Here is an 18470-nt window from a genome sequence, read left to right as displayed (position 1 = left end):
ATCAGTATTGTAAACGAGCGTCGATCTAGATCGGCACTTGTTTACTAGGCCTTTTACACGGCCTGATAATCATTTAGCAAGGACTGCACAAACATCACTAATGATAGGACCCTGTATGATCACTATAACTGTGTTCTGATTTGCAGAAACATTGGAGGCGCTTCAGCCCCGAACAGCAGCTGGAAAGGAAATCTGAACGTGTCCTATAACATTGGACCCGGCTTCTCTGGAAGCCATGCCACCCAGTAAGTGACCCACCGAATGTCCTGTAGGTCATCACCACTGGAGGCGGCATGGGGACCTCTTCTTCTTAAACATCTTAAAGGGGTTATCCAGAACTACAAAAACATGGCTACTTTTCCCCCTCTCTTGTCTCCAGATTGGGTGGGGTTTGGAACTCAGTTCCATTGAAGTAAATGGAGATTAATTGCAAACCGCACCTGAACTGGAGACAAGAGAGGGGGGAAAGTAGTCATGTTTTGGTAGCGCTGGATAACCCCTTTAAGCTCCATTTACATCAATGGAACTGAGTTCCAAACCCCACCCAACCTGGAGACAAGAGAGGGGAAAAAGTGGCCATGTTTTTGTAGCGCTGGAAGACCCCTTAAATAACTTATCCTCTGCCCACAGGATAAGGGACAAGTAAGAGATTACAGGGGGTCCAACCTCCGAACCCCCCACGATCTCCAGATTGTTCCTCGGCTCCTTTGTTTTTTAATACAGCTGCAGGTGCGGCACGTGACCCCCGGCTCTATTTATTCATATGGAGCCACCAGAAAGTGCTGAGTGCTGTTCTCCGCTCTCTCCAGCGGCTCCATAGAGAATGAATAGACCCGCCGCTGTATTCAAAGCAAAGGAAAGGGGGGTTAATCTAGAGATCGCCTCGTAGGTCGTAGGTCAGACCCCCTGCAATCTCTTACTTGTCCCCTATTCTGTGATATGCCTACAATGCTTTAAGGGGTTCTTTATCGTATACATGGACACACAAGTATGGCTGTGCCTGGCACTGTTGCTCACACCCACCCGCCCTTGCCCCATTAGAGACCACAATGCAATGAGCGAATCCCTAAATCCCTATCTCCAGGGAGGGATTGTTGGGTGTAAGGGGACAACTACTTTGTCTAGTACAAAACTGATGTCTCTTTTTTCCATAGGAAGGTTAAGATGAACATCCATTCCTACAGCGAGATCCGGAGGGTATACAATGTGATAGGAACCATCAAAGGCGGAGTGGAGCCAGGTGACAGCGGAATATTGTGATAAATGTACAGAAATAGTCAGTGACCGGCAGTGATCCCCAGGTTATGCAATATGAAGGGCTACAAAGAAGCTATTGTTGTACATTTAAGGGGTATTCCACTCAAACATAACTTTTGATATGTAGCTGCCCATGGTGAGACTAACAATTCCTTCCATACTTGTTATTATCTATTCAGTTTCCTTCCCCCAGTTCTGAGCTGCTGCTTTCTGCGGAAAACACAAAAACCTGTGTGTGTGCGCTTCTCTCTCCGTCTCTCCCACCTCCTTCCATTCTGAGACAGATGTCTTTAGCAGAATGTAGCAGCTGAGAACTGGGGGAAGGAAACTGAATAAAAACAAGTATGAAAGGAATTGTTAGTCTCAGCATGGGCAGCAACATATCAAAAATTATGTTTGAGTGGAGTACCCCTTTAAGGTTTTAATATTGCATGCAATGATTCTCAGTATGGCTGCAATGCAACTGCGACACAACAGTTGCACAGTTTGCACATTTTTTGGTTGCAGTCCAGTACTTAAAGGGGTACTCTAGTTACAAAAAAAAAATTCTAATCAACTGGCGTCAAAAAGTTATACAGGTTTGTAAATTACTTTTATTTAAACATCACAAGTCTTCCAGTATGAATCAGCTGCTGGATGTCCTGCAAGAAGTGGTGTATTACCTCCAGTCTGACACAGTGCCCTCTGCTGCCACCTCTGTCTATGTCAGGAACTGTCCAGAGCAGTAGCAAATCCCCATAGAAAACCTCTCCTACTCTGGACAGTTCCTGACATGGACAGAGGTGGCAGCAGAGAACACTGTATCAGACTGGAAAGAATACACCACTTCCTGCAGGACATACAGCAGCTGATAAGTACTGGAAGACTTGAGATTTTTCAATAGAGGTACTTTACAAATCTATATAACTTTCTGACATCAGTTGATTTGATAATAGAGATGAGCAAACCTGGAGCATGCTCGAGTCCATCCGAACCCGAACTTTCGGCATTTGATTAGCAGTGGCTGCTGAACTTGGATAAAGCCCTAAGGCTATGTGGAAAACATGGATATAGTCATTGGCTGTATCCATGTTCTCCAGACAACCTTAGAGCTTTATCCAAGTTCAGCAGCCCCAGCTAATCAAATGCCGAAAGTTCGGGTTCGGATGGACTTGAACCCGAACCTGGTTCGCTCATCTATTTGATAACCATTTCTTTTTTCCAGAGTACCCCTTTAATGCAAGATAAGTGTATAGGTAGGTTAGCACACCCAGGTGGTAGCTTTCTTTAAGTCCACAAAGTGATTGCTTGTATATTGGACAGGCCACAGTGAACCACGCAATGTTACTAAACAAGCCAATGTCCTTCTTAGACAGATATGTCATCCTTGGGGGCCACAGGGATTCCTGGGTCTTTGGAGGGATCGATCCCCAAAGCGGAGCGGCTGTAGTCAATGAAATCGTCCGAAGCGCTGGAAAACTGAAAAGACAAGGTGAGATTTTTAGGGCTATTTCATGCTTTTGGTTGGTACGAAAATATGCAGCACTCACCACTTTTGATTGCAAAAAAAAGTGCTTGTTTATTCCATAAAAACTGACTTACAGCAGGCTAGATGCAAGCATTTTCCATGCATTACAGGTGACAGCTGTTTCGCGCTTACATCACTTCTCCAGACTGTGCTGTATTCTTTCCAGTCTGACACAGTGCTCTCTGCTGCCACCTCTGTCCGTGTCAGGAACTGTCTAGAGCAGCAGCAAATCCCCATAGAAAACCTCTCCTGCTCTGGACAGTTCTTCACATGGACAGAGGTGGCAGCAGAGAGCATCGTTTCAGACTGGAAACAAAACATCACTTCCTGCAGGACATACAGCAACTAATAAGTACTGGAATTTTCAAATTTTTGTTCTTTCTAGGTTGGAGGCCAAGGAGGACGATGATCTTTGCTAGTTGGGATGCAGAAGAGTACGGGCTCTTAGGCTCTACAGAGTGGGCAGAGGTAATGGGCCTATAATGTCCCCGTAGACTGTGTTGACCTCTTAAAGGGGTTATCCAGTGCTACAAAAACATGGCCACTGATCCCCAATGATTCCAGGTGGATCATTTACATACAGCACAGACAGCAAGTGATATTATCAATATTTCATCCTATATTAATCCTCTTTTGTGCTTGTAGGAGAACGTTAAACTACTCGAGAAGAGGGCAGTGGCTTACATCAACGCAGACTCTTCTGTAGAAGGTAGGCGCTCCTCACCAGACCATGTGATACATAGACAATCCAGATTATTATTATTATTATTATTATTATTATTATTATATTAATATTATTGATATATTAATATTAATGTTATTATATTCATATTATTATTATATTAATATTGATATAATTATTATAATACTATTAATACTATTATATTAATATTATTGTTATATTAATATAATTATTATATTCATATAATTATATTAATATTAATCTGTAATAATTTTTCCCCCAGGAAACTATACTTTAAGAATTGATTGTTCGCCTTTACTATATCAGCTGGCATACAGTTTGGCAAAAGAGGTAACTATCAGGAACTCAACAAATGGACGATTCATAAAAACATAGAAGATTGTCGGCAGGAAAAGCCCCTCTGGCACATCTAGTCTGCCCTTATATTATTATCCTAGGATAGATATATGTTTATCCCATGCAGTATTGTAGATTTACCAACCACATCTGCTGAAAGTTTGTTCCAAGCATCTACTACTATTTCAGTAAAGTAATATATACTTGTTTTGTTTTTACCTTTCCCCCTTGCCCTTTTGTTCTTGAGTTCAGTTTCATCCCTCCTGAACATTATTTAGTCCTGTAACGTATATAAAGGTTTCCATCATGTCCCCCCTTTCCCTTCTGTCCTCCACACTATACAGATTTAGATCCTTAAAGTGGAAATATCAGCAGTTTAGACGAATCTAACCTGCTGATATCTCCCTTTTGCGCACGAGTGCCGAGGAGGAAGGTAAGAGACATACCGTCCTGCTCTGCGCCCCATGTTTAATAGATTTGTCTAACCTACTGATAGTTCTCCTTTAGGTCTTTTCTCACACCCTCCACCATTTTTGTGGCCGTCTTTGGACCTGTTCTATTATATCAATATTCTTTTGTAGCTGAGGTCTCCAGAACTGGACACAGTATCTCAGATGTGATGTCACTAGAGCTCTATACAGCAGGATCATAGTCTCCTCCTTCCTACTGATTATACTTCTAGCTATACAGCCCGGCATACCATTATATATATATATATATATATATATATATATATATATATATATATATACACACAGCCCGGCATACCATTATATATATACAGTGGTACCTTGGTTTAAGAGTAACTTGGTTTAAGAGCGTTTTGGTTTAAGAGCTCACAGTTTCTCAAAGTTGTGACTTGGTTTAAGAGCATCGCTTTGGTTTAAGAGCTCCCTGTACTGGGTGGGAGTGTGAGTGGAGGAGGGGCATGGTCTGCATATCGGGGTCTACAGCACTGAACTCTGACCCAGGAAGTCTCCCTCACCTTCCAAATCAAAAGCAGATCCACTTCAGGCTGGGGCTTGCATCAGGGGAGAGGACTGTGGAGGTAATCTCTTCATAGCTGTAACCCCTCTCTCCCCGGACAGAGAGCGCTGCATGTATGTGCCCACATCTGTCCTGCTCATTCCTTCCTGCTCCCTGCAGTACCAGCATACCATTATATATATATATATACTCACTCACCGGCCACTTTATTAGGTACACCATGCTAGTAACGGGTTGGACCCCCTTTTGCCTTCAGAACTGCCTCAATTCTTCGTGGCATAGATACAACAAGGTGCTGGAAGCATTCCTCAGAGATTTTGGTCCATAGTGACATGGTGGCATCACACAGTTGCCGCAGATTTGTCGGCTGCACATCCATGATGCCAATCTCCTGTTCCACCACATCCCAAAGATGCTCTATTGGATTGAGATCTGGTGACTGTGGAGGCCATTGGAGTACAGTGAACTCATTGTCATGTTCAAGAAACCAGTCTGAGATGATTCTAGCTTTATGACATGGCGCATTATCCTGCTGAAAGTAGCCATCAGATGTTGGGTACATTGTGGTCATAAAGGGATGGACATGGTCAGCAACAATACTCAGGTAGGCTGTGGCGTTGCAACGATGCTCAATTGGTACCAAGGGGCCCAAAGAGTGCCAAGAAAAATATTCCCCACACCATGACAACCACCACCACCAGCCTGAACCATTGATACAAGGCAGGATGGATCCATGCTTTCATGTTGTTGACGCCAAATTCTGACCCTACCATCCGAATGTCGCAGCAGGAAATCGAGACTCATCAGACCAGGCAACGTTTTTCCAATCTTCTACTGTCCAATTTCGATGAGCTTGTGCAAATTGTAGCCTCAGTTTCCTGTTCTTAGCTGAAAGGAGTGGCACCCGGTGTGGTCTTCTGCTGCTGTAGCCCATCTGCCTCAAAGTTGGAGGTACTGTGCATTCAGAGATGCTCTTCGGCCTACCTTGGTTGTAACGGTTGGCTATTTGAGTCACTGTTGCCTTTCTATCAGCTCGAACCAGTCTGCCCATTCTCCTCTGACCTCTGGCATCAACAAGGCATTTCCGCCCACAGAACTGCCGCTCACTGGATGTTTTTTCTTTTTCGGACCATTCTCTGTAAACCCTAGAGATGGTTGTGCGTGAAAATCCCAGTAGATCAGCAGTTTCTGAAATACTCAGACCAGCCCTTCTGGCTCCAAAAACCATGCCACGTTCAAAGGCCCTCAAATCACCTTTCTTCCCCATACTGATGCTCGGTTTGAACTGCAGGAGATTGTCTTGACCATGTCTACATGCCTAAATGCACTGAGTTGCCGCCATGTGATTGGCTAATTAGAAATTAAGTGGTAACGTGCAGTTGGACAGGTGTACCTAATAAAGTGGCCGGTGAGTGTATATATATATATATATATATATATATATATATATATATATATATACAGCCTAGCATACCATTATTTATATATGCAGCCCAGCATACCATTATATATACAGCCCAACATACCATTATCTATATATATATATACACAGCCCAGCATACCATTTTATATATACAGCCCAGCATACCATTATTTATATATATATATATATATATATATATATATATATATAGTATATATATATACATAGCCCTGTATGCTAATATATATATATATATATACAGCCATGCATACCATTATATATATATATATATATATACAGCCCAGCATACGATTTGCTTTCCCTACAGCCTGGTTGCACTGGTGACTCATTTTAAGGCTGTCAGAAATCACTGCCCTTAAATCCTTCTCTTCTGAAGTCTTTGCCAACACAGAACTGCCGATGTGATAATCAGATAGAGGATTCCTCCTCCCCAAGTGGATTGTTTTACATTTTGAAACATTGAATTGCAGTCTCCATCGAGTTAAAAAAAATCTGTTTATACAATTAGATTATGTAAAGAAATCCTATGTGCTGTGATTCATCTGTGTCAGGAACCATGTTAAAGTGTCATTCCCATCTGGGACCAGAGGATGTGCCATAAAGGTCTGATAAAGATAGGATCTACCCATCTTGACATCTAGTCCATGTCCAAAACCCCTACACTCACTCTAATCCTAACTCCAAGAAATCCCCCCCCCCCCCCCCCCCCCAATAGCTGCTTAAATCCGACAACCGTAGACCTCTAGGATTTCATCCCTTATTTCCCCCTTTCCGCTTCTTTCCCTCTGTTTAGATCCCCAGCCCTGATGAAGGTTTCGAAGGTAAATCCCTCTATGAAAGCTGGCACCAAAAGAATAACTGGACAGACTATAAGGATGCTCCAAGGTAATGCCATTCACATAAAAAATCCCCCTACCCCATGTAGTCACATCAGGGTGTTTCCTCTCTTCCCCTGAGTAGTTACTGCCGTATACTTAGTATTGTTTACCATACTTCCTTTCACCGGTGATTATTATTCTAAAAGTAGATTCCCTCAATAGAAAGGCATGCTCCCTCCCTGTTTTTCTCATTCGGGATAATCCCTTTAAGTACTGTCAGGAAGCTTCCGTCTCCTGCATGTAACGTAGATTATTGCAGAAGAAGCGCCCATGTTTCCCTTCCCCAGATCCTGTGGAATATTAGTTGTAACTGGAGACACACACATAATACAGCTCCCTTGAATTAGTGTACCCACTGATGCCTTGGTGTCTGGACCACATAGCACTGTATCCAATAAAGAATGATACTTCTATGGAAAAATCTTCTTTCTTCCAGTATTCTTCAGCTGCTGTATGCTCTGCCGGAAGTGTTGTATTCTTTCCAGTCTGACACAGTGATCTCTACTGCTACCTCTGTCCATGTCAGAAACTGTCCAGAGCAGTAGCAAATCCCTATAGAAAACCTTTTTTGCTTTGAAAAGTTCCTGACATGGACAGAGGTGGCAGCAGAGATCATGGTGTTAGACTGGAAAGAATTCACCACTTCCTGCAGGACATGCAGCAGCTGATAAGTAGTGGAAGACCTGAGATTTTAAAATAGAAGTAAATTACAAATCTATATAACTTTCTGACACCAGTTGATTTGAAAGTACCCCTTCGAAATAGCCCCACAAGACAACTGGTAACTGAAACACTCCAACGTGTTTTGAATTCAGTGGCATTCTTCCTCAGAGTCGACTCGACACTAAAGAAGAACGTCATCACACGCAGAAGACGTCAGCGTGTTTATTCCGGCTATCGGTTGCCCCACTGAAAAAACTTGTGGAGACAATCGGATAATACAGACTTGTTGCCATGTGCGATCAGTATACATCTATATTTATGTGTCTACCATAACAAACACGTTCATCATCTTCATTTCTCGTCTTTTCGTTTTCTCGAGGATAAACAAACTGGGGTCGGGAAATGATTTTGAAGTATTTTTTCAGCGACTCGGCATCACTTCTGGAAGAGCTCGCTACACAAAAAGCTCGGTGAGTGTTTTGTGCTCCGGCACCTGGTAAGTGGGAGGAAGGGTTCATATGTATCAACCGATTGAGTCATCCCGCAGTTCTATCAAGTGACAAGTTAAATATCTGTTCTCGAAACAAAACGCCACCATGAAGACTTAAATGCTGTAATTGTGTATGCCGGAAAGTGACAACCGCGACAAAACGAAAAACGGCCCCAGAACAAATAAGACGTCACCTATTTCATCTGGGATCAAAACTCGTTAAAATTATTTAGTTTAAGATTTTGTGATGACTTAAAGGGGCTCTTTACATTGGACAATCCCTTTTTGTTGGAAGGATCCCCTGATAATAAGATAATAGCAGCATCCCCCCCCCCCCAGTGATTTACTTATGGGAGAATCTGTCTGTAGGTGTAAAATTTTCCAACATTGCCTCCGCAGGAGAAATAAGGTATTACATGGTGCTCATATAACTAACGGGCAGTTAGTGTCATTTAGTACCTGCCAGGCGCACCAGAGGGTAAGTTACAGGGGTCAATGTATATGGTTTTTAAGGGTACAATCACACATTCCGCAGTTTAATCCGTAATTGAGGATCCGTAAATTCAGGGCCCATTGACTTCAATTGGGCTGCCCATATAGTTACAGATCCGCGAATGGCAAACATGACTGATAAGCTCTAATACGGTCCGTAATTGCGGCACAGGTTGTGGCATAAAAGTCTATGGGGGCGTCCATCAATTTTACGGGAGAAACATCGCCTTTAACAGTAACTTCCCTTTAAGAGAAACTTTAATCCTTATGACCCTCCCTTTAAGAGCAGTTTAGTACAATCCCTTAAGGAGCCACTTTGGTGCCAACCCTTTAAGAGGGACCTATATATTGTCCCTTTAAGACCAGTTTAAGTACTGGAGAAAACCACCTCCAGGTCACAGGACACAGGTCCGACACAGGCAACCAAAGGTAAATATCCAAACTTAAAATGCTTTATTGTAAAGACCCAGTGCGTTTCGAAACCGTTTCGGTTCCTTTTTCAAGAGTCCTGACTGCTACATCACTGGCTCAGCTCTACTGTGTCATGCCGGTATCGGCCCTGCCACATCACTGGCTCAGCTCAGCTGTGTCATTCGGGTATTGGCTCTGCTACAACATTGACTGACTCAGCCTTAGACTCCGTTCACACGTGTTCATTCTTCAGCGCAGAGAGAGGAGGCGCGCAAGCCTCCCATAGACTGTCATTATGACAGGGAGGCTGGCAGCAATCCGCCGCGTACTTCCGCTACTTTTGCTCTGTGTGCACGGAGCCTTACAATGGTAAAGATCATTGCTCGGTTACCATGAGAAGCTTTCTCATGTCAGTGAGACAAAATCGTTAAGGATCTTCCATCTTCTATTGGCCAATAGTGAACATGTGACTGTGTGGATGTTGTGAGGCATTGACTGACAAGACCTTATTGGCTGCTATATTTCATTTATTACGTGCTGTGATTGGCTGTTAGCGTTTAGAGTGTGGCCATTATTTCCTATGGGCCATTATTTCCTATGGGAAATTAAGGGTCTTTAAAAGTAGATTTCTTAAAAACGACAAATCCGATTGGAATAAAAAATAGATAGCACACCTGCCACCACCAGGGGCTTCGAAACGCAGTTTGAACGGAGTCTGTGCGCAAAGCGGTTCGGGCTGTATTAATCACAGAATAGCTGGAAGAAGGAGAATAATACGGATTACAATATAGAGCTTTTCCAAGCACGATAATAACATGCTCTCATCTCCCCAGCTCCAGCACTGGTGGCCACATAGCGCTGATCACTTTTTTAACTATCCCCTTTCCCTTCTTTGCTAATCTGCAGAAAATACCGTCCGTGTTTAAGTCCGTTTGGCATTCATGTCCATGTTTTTCACGGATTTGTTTAAAGCATTTGAAATTACATTAATTACATCACATCTGTGTTTTTCATGGATGAACACGGACTTCGCACCTGTATACATTCGTGAAAAACACGGATCTCATTTATTTCTATGGGGAGTCTGTGCCGTGCTGCCGTTCCGAATTATGACATGTCCTATTAGAGATCCGTGAAAACACATGTGAATAGCCCAATACGAAGCAATGAGCTGCAAAGAGTTTGTATGTTCTCTCCGTGTTTGCGTAGGTTTCCTCCGGGTACTCCGGTTTCCTCCCACACCCAAAAACATACAGATAGGTGAAGCACTGCGGAATCTGTGTGCACTATACAAATAAAAAAAATAAAAAAATGAGCTATACATTTGTCCGTGTGCACAGACAACTTCACAGAACATGTGAATGCAGCCTAACTGTGTATGCTGTTATCGCCCCCTAGTGGTGGCTGAAGGAAACGTGAAGATAAATATCTGAAAAACACAACTGACCATTTGATGAACAAGGCCACACTTGCACATGCACATATACAAACACACACATATACACAGGGCCGTATTTGCCACTAGGCACCCGCAGGACACATTTCTTTTATTTATTTAATTTTTTTTTTTTTACCCCCTCCGCCGCTGACATCCGCGCCCGGGTGGTGCGGCGGGGGGGGGGGGGGGTCTTGTGATCAGTCGGCCGGGGGATCAGTCGGGCGGCAGGAACAGAGGCAGGCTGGGAGGGAGGGTCCCCCTATGCAGGGCCGGCGTGAGCTTCCGGCATAGACTGTCACACAGGCCGGAAGCTCACAGTGCAGCCCCGCGATGCCCGAACTTCCCTGCAATGTGAGCTTCCGGCCTGTGTGACAGTCTATGCCGGAAGCTCACGCCGGCCCTGCATAGGGGGACCTTCCTTCCCAGCCTGCCTCTGTTCCTGCCGGCCGGCTAATCCACCGCCCCCCCCCCCCCCCCCCCCCGCTGGTCCCTCTGCCCGCCTCCAGCTGGTCCCTCTGCCATCCCCCCCCCCCCGCTGGGCCCTCTGCATCCCCCCCCCCCCCCCCGCTGGTCCCTCTGCATCCCCCCCAGCTGGTCCCTCTGCCCTCCCCCCCCCCCCCCGCTGGTCCCTCTGCATCCCCCCCAGCTGGTCCCTCTGCCATCCCCCCACCCCCCCCGCTGGTCCCTCTGCCCCCCCCCCCCCCCCTGCTGCTACCCTGCCACCCCAGCTGCCCTCCCATCTTCTCCCCCTGCTTCCCCTCCCCCTGTCGCCTCAGCTGCTCCCCCTGTTACCCAGCTTCTCCCCCTTTCCCTGCCACCCCTAGTTACTCCCCCTCCCTATCGCCCCAGCTGCTCCCCCTGTTACCCAGCTTCTCCGCCTTTCCCTGCCACCCCTAGCTGCTCCCCCTCCCCCTAGCTTCTCCCCCTGTTCCCCAGCTTCTCCCCTCCCTGTTAACCTGACTGCCCCCCCTGTCGCCCCAGCTGCTCCCCCTGTTCCCCAGCTTCTCCCCATTCCCCAGCTTCTCCCCCTGTCGCCCCAGCTTCTCTCCCTGTTCCCCAGCTTCTCCCCTCCCTGTTAACCCGACTGCCCCCCTGTCGCCCCAGCTGCTCCCCCTGTTCCCCAGCTTCTCCCCCTGTCGCCCCAGCTTCTCCCCCTGTCACCCCAGCTTCTCCCCCTGCCACCCCAGCTGCCCTCCCATCTTCTCCCCCTGCCACCCCTAGCTGCTCCCCCTCCCCCTGTCGCCCCAGCTGCTCCCCCTGTTCCCCAGCTTCTCGCCCTCCCCCTGTCACCCCAGCTTATCCCCCTCCCCCTGCCACCCCATCTGCCACCCCATCTTCTCCCCCTGTCGCCCCAGCTTCTCCCCATTGCCCCAGCTTCCTTCATCGCCCCAGCTGCTCTCCCTGTTCCCCAGCTTCTCCTGCTCCCTCTGTCACTCCAGCTACTCCCCAGCTTCTCCCCCTCCCCCTATCACCCCAGCTGTTCCTCCTGCCATCCCCAGCTGCCTCCTTTCCCCAGTTACCCCCAGCTGCCTCCCTTCCCCAGTCACCCTGCTCTGCCCGCCTGCAGACAAGTTATGGTCAGAGAAGTCTTCATGATACTGCACCAGATGGAGAAGAAAGAAAAAAGTGAGCAACGGCAATCGGAGAAGACGTCACCTGTGAGTCATTAGTAACTGCACTGTAATCACTTCTATAGTGTGCAGAGCCTGTGTACCATTGGGGTCTAAATGGGTCAGTGTATGGTTTGCGGTAGTGTACTGACAGCCCTGCGGTCACTACAGTACACTAGCACAAACTTTTAAACTAGAATGCAACTACAACAGCTGCAGGTACTAAAACTCCCAGCATATCCTGAGGGCTGCAGACTTTCAGTACATGCTGGGAGTTGTAGTGCCTGCAGCTGTTGTAGTTGGGTCCTATACACTAGGTGCTTTGTGGGAGATCAGAATACATAGATTTGTAGGGGCTCAGTGCAGGGAAGTGACCCCAGAACATCACTAATGGGGGATAGAACAAAAACATCTCCCCCTATCCCTATTAGTGATGTTCTGGGGTCACTTCCCTACACTGAGCCCCCACAGATCTATGTATTCTGATCTCCCACAAAGCATCCAGTGTATGATGCACCTAGGACCCAACTACAACAGCTGCAGGCACTACAACTCCCAGCATGTACTGAGTCTGCAGCCCTCGGGATATGCTGGGAGTTGTAGTGCCTGCAGCTGTTCTAGTTGGGTCCTAGGTGCATTATACGACATATAGGAATACATAGATCTGTGGGGGCTCAGTGCAGGGAAGTGACCCCAGAACATCACTAATAGGGGATAGGAGTAGATGTTTTTGTTCTATCCCCTATTAGTGATGTTCTGGGGTCACTTCCCTGCACTGAGCCCCCACAGATCTATGTATTCTGATCTTCCACCAAGCCTCCTAGGACCTAACAGCTGCATGCACTACAACTCCCAGCATGTACTGACAGTCTGCAGCCCTCAGAGTATGCTGGGAGTTGTAGTACAGTGTAGACAGATGTATTGCTGGACCTTCAGGGCTGATGGTTGTCACCCACAGATTGCAGCCACCAGGAGACTCTGCACACAGTGATTTATTAAAGGGTTGTCCTCTCAGAGACTACAAATCCCAGCATACCCTGAGAGCTGTATAAATGGAGGGTGTTCTGAGATTTGTCACAGATACAGATAAATCCAGGAAAGGAGCGGGTCAGCATGTCGCGTCTCACTGGTTCTATATTGGCAGGGGCGCCGCAATGATGAGGCGACCTGAATCGTCTGCCTCAGGCGGCGCCACCAGCTATCTTCATGGGGGCAGCATTCAGTGGCAGATTATAATATGAGCGGTTCGGGCGGCCGCCCACATTATAATCCGCCACTGACTGTACCCAGGGCCGCTTTAACCAGAGGGCACATGGTGCACGTGCACCGGGCCCACTGGTTAAAGGGGCCCCCCCCCAGCAGGCCGGCCGTTGCTATGTGCGACCAATGCGGTCGCACAGGGCTCCGGCCACCAGCCTGTCATGGGGGAGCGCCATGGATGGGTAATCTACTTACCCCTCCATGGCGCCCCCTGCAGGGCCCCCCCGTCCGCCGCTGCCCCCGCCCGCTGCTGCTGCGGCGCTTCAGCGCTGCAGCAGCAGCGACACTGACAGAGAGAGAGCCATTGGCTCCCTCCCTGTCAGTCACTCACTCTTGTGGCCGCACTTCCTGCGGTCACAAGAGGCCGCGCTCTCCCTCTAGCGCCCGACGTCACTAGAGCGTCGGCGCGAGGGTAAGGGGAGTGCAGCCTCTTGTGACTGCAGGAAGTGCGGCCACAAGAGGGAAGAGAAGAGGAACGCGTGGACCCAGGTGAGTAAAAGTGTTTGTTTTTTTCAATGTTATATGGGAGGGGGAGCTATATACTATGGGGGAGCACAGGGGGCTATACACTATGGGGGAGCACAGGGGAGCTATATACTATTGGGGAGCACAGGGGAGCTATATACTATGGGGGAGCACAGGGGGCTATATACTATTGGGGAGCACAGGGGGGCTATATACTATTGGGGAGCACAGGGGGCTATATACTATGGGGGAGAACAGGGGGCTATATACTATGGGGGAGAACGGGGGCTATATACTATGGGGGAGCACAGGGGGCTATATACTATGGGGGAGCACAGGGGGCTATATACACTATGGGGGAGCACAGGGGAGCTATATACTATGGGGGAGCACAGGGGGCTATATACTATGGGGGAGAACGGGGGCTATATACTATGGGGGAGAACAGGGGGCTATATACTATGGGGGAGAACAGGGGGCTATATACTATGGGGGAGCACAGGGGGCTATATACTATGGGGGAGCACAGGGGGCTATATACTATGGGGGAGCACAGGGGAGCTATATACTATGGGGGAGCACAGGGGGCTATACACTATGGGGGAGCACAGGGGAGCTATATACTATTGGGGAGCACAGGGGAGCTATATACTATTGGGAAGCACAGGGGGCTATATACTATTGGGGAGCACAGGGGAGCTATATACTATTGGGAAGCACAGGGGGCTATATACTATGGGGGAGCACAGGGGGCTATATACTATGGGGGAGCACAGGGGGTTATATACTATTGGGGAGCACAGGTTAGCTATATACTATTGGGGAGCACAGGGGCTATATACTATTGGGGAGCACAGGGGAGCTATATACTATTGGGGAGCACAGGGGTCTATATACTATGGGGGAGAGCACAGGGGGCTATATATTATGGAGAGCACAGGGGGGCTATATACTATTGAGGGGGAGCACAGGGGGGCTATATACTATTGGGGGAGAGCACAGGGGGGCTATATACTATTGTGGGAGAGCACAGGGGGGCTATATACTATTGGGGGAGAGCACAGGGGGCTATATACTATTGTGGGAGAGCACAGGGGGGCTATATACTATTGTGGGAGAGCACAGGGGGGCAATATACTATTGTGGGAGAGCATAGGGGGGCTATATACTATTGGGGGAGAGCACAGGGGGGCTATATACTATTGTGGGTGAGCACAGGGGGCTATATACTACTGGGGAGAGTGCACAGGGGGGCTATATACTAATGGGGGAGCGCACAGGAGGGCTGTATATAACTGGAGGAGCACATGAGGGTCTATATACTACAGGGACACCTTAAAACTATGGAGGCACAGAGGGGTGTAACTATGTAGGAGTACAGAGGGGTGTAACTACTGTATAGGGGTACAAGGGACCTAACTACTGTATGTGTTGGAGCCTAAAATATTTGTCTGGCAGATTCTGGAGAAAAGATTCACAGCCAGGAGAAGACTTCAAGGTGGCCCACGCTGGATGGAGAGAAAAAGAAAAGGTGACAGACTCTGATCGGAGAAGACGCCCCCGGTGAGTCACTGGATGTAACTTCACTCTGTTATAGGCTTGTACTGATAGGGGTCATGGTATGGCGGTATTATGTAATGGTATCAATGGTGATATCTTTCTGTATTGTTTAGTGCAGTTTTTATGTAATATGTAATCACTGTATGGTGGAAATAGTGTTATAAGGTAACTACTGTATGTACTGGGGCTCTTGATACAGTGTGGGGGCAAATTCAGTACATTATACAATGTGCCGAAAGGGAAGGGGGGGCCCACTCTTGAGGGCTGTGCACTGGGCCCACCAATGTATTAAAACGGCCCTGACTGTACCATGTACTGGAGCCCCCCCGCTCCCGGGCAGTATCTGTAATGAGATGCTGTGAGCGGGGGAGACTGTATTCATAAGCGCCGCACTGTACTAAATCAGCCGCGCGGTGCTGATACTACAGCGCGACGCTTATGAATACAGTCTCCCCCGCTCACAGCATCTCATTACAGATACTTCCCGGGGGCGGGGGGGCTCCAGTACATGCATTCCACGTCCGTGATCCGTCAGGATCACGGAACGTAGGAATGCAGCCTTAGTCCCCCGGCTGATGTGCGGCTGCCCGGGGTGTCCCGTCCTGTCCCCGGCAGCGCGCGCATCAGAGAGCTCCCCGTGCGCCGGAAGTCACAGGCACAGGCGCACGGGGAGCTCTGTGATGCGCGCACTGCCGGGGACAGGACGGGACACCCCGGGCAGCCGCACATCAGCCGGGACCAGACCAGAGAGGCTCGACGGGGGAACGGAGGGCAGGTGAGTTGTGTGCTGTTTTTTGTTTTTGTTTTATCTGCTGTGCAGGGGGGGGGGGAGAGGGGGACCATCTATAAGGTAGGGGGGGGAAGGGGGCCATCTATAAGGGAGGGGGGAAAGAGGGGGACGATCTATAAGGGAGGGGGGAAAGAGGGGGACGATCTATAAGGGGGGGGGACCATCTATAAGGGAGGGGGAGAGGGAAGAGGGGGACCATCTATAGGGGGGGGCCATCTATAAGGGAGGGGGGAAAGAGGGGGACCATCTATAAGGGGGGGGGGCATCTATAAGGGAGGGGGGAAAGAGGGGGACCATCTATAAGGGGGGGACCATCTATAAGGGAGGGGCGGGAGGGGGACCGTCTATAAGGGGGGGGAAGAGGGGGACCATGTATAAGGGGGAGAGGGGGACCATCTATAAGGGAGGGGGAAAGAGGGGGACCATCTATAAGGAGGCATCTATAAGGGAGGGGGGAGAGGGGGACCATGTATAAGGGGGGGAGGGGGACCATCTATAAGGGAAAGGGGACCATCTATAAGGGAGGGGGAGAGAGGGAAGAGGGGGACCATCTATAAGGGGGGGGAAAGAGGGGGACCATCTATAAGGGGGGGGAGAGGGGGACCATCTATAAGGGGGGGAGAGAGGGAAGAGGGGGACCAACTATAAGGGGGGGGGAAGAGGGGGACCATCTATAAGGGGGGAAGAGGGGGACCATCTATAAGGGAGGGGAAAGAGGGGGACCATCTATAAGGGAGGGGGGAGAGGGGGACCATCTATAAGGGAGGGGGGGAGAGGGGGACCATCTATAAGGGGGGGGAGAGGGGGACCATCTATAAGGGAGAGGGGACCATCTATAAGGGGGGGGAAGAGGGGGACCATCTATAAGGGGGGAAGAGGGGGACCATCTATAAGGGGGGAAGAGGGGGACCATCTCCTAAAAGATCAGCACCCTCCTCTCCTGACATCCTCTGTGCTGCTGGGACTTCTCCTATAGGATTAGCACCCTCCTCTCCTGACATCCTCTGTGCTGCTGGGACCTCTCCTATAGGATTAGCCCCCTCCTCTCGTGACATCCTCTGTGCTGCTGGGACCTCTCCTATAAAGTCAGCCTCCTCCTCTCCTGACATCCTCTGTGCAGCAAGGGACCAAACATTATGTTTATTGGGGACAGCAGTGGGGGGGGGGCAGTAGTGGATTATAATGTGGGCGGATTGACGGGGGGGGGGGCGTCATTCTATATTTCGCCTCGGGCAGCAGAGAGGCTAGAATCACCCCTGTATATTGGTGGGCCCCAGGTGCCCCAGTCCGACACTGGACAGAAGCGCTCCCCAAATTAAGTCCCCGCCCTCCTTCCTTCCTCCATCACGTCTGATGATGAGAAGAGCGGGCATCAAGCAAAAGGGCACCCCAGTACTACTGACAGTCGGGGGGTGCCGCTCAGTAGTACTGGGTGATGGAGTGCCGGCCTGCCAGCTGTGCCAGGGTATACACCATGCATGTAACCTGCCAGTGCCGAGGGGAAGGGGGCACTAGTTCGAGGGGGGGGGGGGGGCGCCTCGGCATGCAAAGTGCCTAGGGCAGCATGAACTCTAAATACAGGCCTGCATATACACACACTGTGACACTCATTCACACACTGTACATATACACTGCTCCATACATAGATTTACACACACTGGAGGAGATTCATCCAACATGGTGTAAAGTGAAACTGGCTCAGTTGCCCCTGGCAACCAATCAGATTCCACCTTTCATTCCTCACAGACTCTTTGGAAAATGAAAGGTGGAATCTGATTGGTTGCTAGGGGCAACTGAGCCAGTTTCACTTTACACCATGTTGGATAAATCTCCCACTGTATGTACATATACACTCTTACCTTTTCTGATTATTATCTTTCATGTTTAGTAGCACACGGCTGGCACAGCTGAACAGGACTGCTCCATCCACCGGTGATGTGGAGACACTGGAGCTGGAATGCTCTACCTCCCATGAGCCCTCAGACCCTGCTGACTTATGTATAGCTGTCTGCCATCTGCTGGTGAGGAAAAAAAAATCTCCCATCTATGGCAGACAGCTATATATTTACTAAGTAAATTGCTTCTATTTTTACTTCTATATAAAAAAAAAAAAACTCAAGTCTTCCAGTACTTATCAGCTGCTGTATGTCCTGCAGGAAGTGGTGTTTTCTTTCCAGTC

General features: G+C 48.6%; 1 protein-coding gene across 1 annotated transcript in view; it reads left to right on the top strand.

Moving 5' to 3' along the window:
- LOC138794131 (putative N-acetylated-alpha-linked acidic dipeptidase) overlaps positions 1-18470 on the top strand; it is a 47918-nt gene that overhangs the window by 26337 nt on the left and 3111 nt on the right. The window contains exons 8-15 of the mRNA XM_069972900.1: positions 147-245; positions 1155-1240; positions 2609-2728; positions 3150-3232; positions 3410-3473; positions 3730-3797; positions 7028-7119; positions 8155-8245. Coding sequence (XP_069829001.1) covers positions 147-245; positions 1155-1240; positions 2609-2728; positions 3150-3232; positions 3410-3473; positions 3730-3797; positions 7028-7119; positions 8155-8245 — 703 coding nt within the window. The remainder of the gene's footprint in view (positions 1-146; positions 246-1154; positions 1241-2608; positions 2729-3149; positions 3233-3409; positions 3474-3729; positions 3798-7027; positions 7120-8154; positions 8246-18470) is intronic.

The sequence above is a fragment of the Dendropsophus ebraccatus genome, chromosome 5 (genome assembly GCF_027789765.1).
Source record: "Dendropsophus ebraccatus isolate aDenEbr1 chromosome 5, aDenEbr1.pat, whole genome shotgun sequence".
Taxonomy (NCBI): Eukaryota; Metazoa; Chordata; class Amphibia; order Anura; family Hylidae; genus Dendropsophus; species Dendropsophus ebraccatus.
The sequence above is the reverse complement of the archived record's forward strand: the minus strand, read 5'-3'. Positions and strand labels throughout refer to the sequence as shown.